This window comes from Convolutriloba macropyga, unplaced genomic scaffold (assembly GCF_964194025.1).
Source record: "Convolutriloba macropyga unplaced genomic scaffold, txConMacr16.3 SCAFFOLD_2844, whole genome shotgun sequence".
Classification (NCBI taxonomy): domain Eukaryota; kingdom Metazoa; phylum Xenacoelomorpha; order Acoela; family Convolutidae; genus Convolutriloba; species Convolutriloba macropyga.
Genome location: NW_027449703.1, coordinates 29042 through 31701, shown reverse-complemented (window position 1 = coordinate 31701; position 2660 = coordinate 29042). Strand labels below are relative to the sequence as shown.

The following is a 2660-nucleotide window of genomic DNA, read 5'->3' as shown; positions in this document are numbered from 1 at the left end:
ATATATATATATATATATATATATATATAAATATTTATAAGTATATATATATATATATATATATACTTATAAATATTTATATATAAATATATATATATATATATATATATATATATATATATATATATATATATTATATATAAATATTTATAAGTATATATATATATATATATATATATATATATATATAATATATATATATATATATATACTTATAAATATTTATATATAAATATATATATATATATATATATATATATATATATATATATATATATATATATATATATATATATATATATATTTATATATAAATATTTATAAGTATATATATATATATATATATATATATATATATATATATATATATATATATATATGTATATATAACTGCGCCAGCTGCTCCAACTTCTGGCTTCAATGAAAAATTTATTCTTTGCACAAAAAAAGTACAGCAGGCCACGACTCGCTTTTTTGTAGTAATTCAACTGCACCAATTCAACAAACTTTCATGAAGTCGAAGTTTCATAATAATTCGCTATGATATGACTTAGCTGGACCCATGAAAAGACTTTACCTTGACTTTAATTAAGTGCTGGACTGTGTATTTATAGTCAATAAAGACCCCCCCCCCCACTAGAATTATAAAGTCTTTTCATAAGTCGAGGTCTAAACCTGGGTATATAAAAACATATGTTTTCATGTAACAAACAGACTGTTTTTTTTGTTCGATTTAGTTATGTTTTGATTCCACTTGCAGTTACTTTTTCTGAAAATGTCATGCAAAATGCTCTGAATTTTCAAATAATTCAGCTAAAAAACCGCAAAATGAGCGCATTTCTATAACAATTTCCTCGAATTACTTGTAAATGAGTAATGAACTGAAAGTGAGCTGAAGCTTAGCCGCGATTTAGAAAGCTGAACTTAGCCAATCTGAAATAGGATATTATTACTCATTATCGGCGCTGATTTAATTTGATATAATTAGCTGTGATTGCACGGCTTAAATTGGGGATTAATTAAGATAGAAGTGCTAATCACTTTAGTAGATTAGTTACCATTGCTAATCGCCGAATTAAAAGATAAATCAAAGACTAAATCCTTACCTGTTATCTCTTGCTAAGACTTGTTTGAACCCGCGATAAAGCATGCAAAAGCTTTCAAGAAAAAGTGGAACTTAACCACTTTGCATTTTTCATTATCAAGATTAGACTGTCAGCAACCTTCAGAAAAACCCTAAAATTGGCCAAATTTACTTAGCAAAACTTATTTTAATTAAAAACTTATTTTGCTCAAAGAAATTTCAGAGTTTTCTATCAACTCTTTGAAAAACGCTCGAACTTAATCCAAAATGAGATCTTTGTTGCGATCCTTTGCGCTGACGAAACAGCTGAATACCGCGCGTTATGCGCAAAATGTTAGCAAAATGCGTGCGAAACTGCAACATGAAGCTATGAAACCAGCTCCCTGTCTTGGGGTTGTTAGACTTGATTACGATTACCCACCTGCCAAAGGAGACATCGACTGTCCAGACACCTTTTCATACGACGTATACTACAGAGCAGTTCCAGGACTGACATTTGAAATGTGCCAAAGAGGAAAACTCGAAGACCAGGTTCGAACCCGCTTCATCGAGGCAATCGAGTGGCTGATTCACGAGAAGAAAGTGTCGTGTATAACTGGCGATTGTGGGTTCATGGTCTATTACCAGGGCATCGCGCAAGCGGAGGTTAAAAAGACGACATCGGTTCCGATTGTTATGAGCCCTCTTTTGCAAGTTTCAGGGATCTTTTCCGCTCTTGGCCCTGACGAGGATGTTATAGTCATGACCGCAAATGAAAGGCACCTTTTGAAGTTACAGAAAACGTTCATAGAGGAATTCCAAATCAACATTTTGCATCCCCGGATCCACATCGTCGGCTGTGAAAACGTTCCGGGTTTCGAAGCCGTAGCCCTGGGTGAAAAAGTGGACGTTGAAAAAGTGGAACCCGGGATCGTTGAATTAGTCCGGGAAAAACTGATAGAATTCCCAAAAACGAAAGCTGTCCTCATGGAATGCACGGAATTGCCCCCCTACGCCAACGCAGTTCGCGAAGACTCTGGACTCCCTGTGTTCGATGCGATCACGTGTTGTAACTTCTTTATCCACTCTTTCCAGGAAATGGACAGGTATGGAAAACAGGGTTGGCAGGATGATTGGGACGGTGTCCAGGAGGATTACACCTTTGGGGATAATGTCCCGGAGGACCAGAAAGATGAACTGGTGAACCAGCCGGTAGATGATGAATCAGACGTCAAAGTGTCGGCAACTTTCAGAGCCTAAATGAGCGCAAAACGACTAAATGTGCGCTGAAACACTAAAAAACTAGTCAAAACGATTTATGTGCTGCTGTCAGTTGTTTGTCAAAAAGCAGTTTGAGTAAATATTATAAGATGAATTAAAGATTGAGAGAAATTGAAATGAAGAACTTGATGCTTTTAGCTTATCTGTTCATGAGTTACTATATTGTGATATTAACAGGAATAATTTTTAAATGAGGACTTACTTTATATTTGATCTCAGTTTTGGATGATGCTGAAGTTCTATAGTTTTTCAATAGATGTTTGGAATAAAAATAGTTTCCGCATCAACAGACTTTGAGCAAATAAATTCTCATTTT

General features: G+C 33.7%; 1 protein-coding gene across 1 annotated transcript; it reads left to right on the top strand.

The window, feature by feature from the left end:
- Positions 1-1426: 1426 nt before the first annotated feature.
- On the top strand, positions 1427-2323 carry LOC142355252 (uncharacterized). The gene has a single exon (XM_075407471.1). The coding sequence runs from the start codon at positions 1427-1429 to the stop codon at positions 2321-2323; it is 897 nt and encodes a 298-aa protein (XP_075263586.1).
- Positions 2324-2660: the final 337 nt, after the last annotated feature.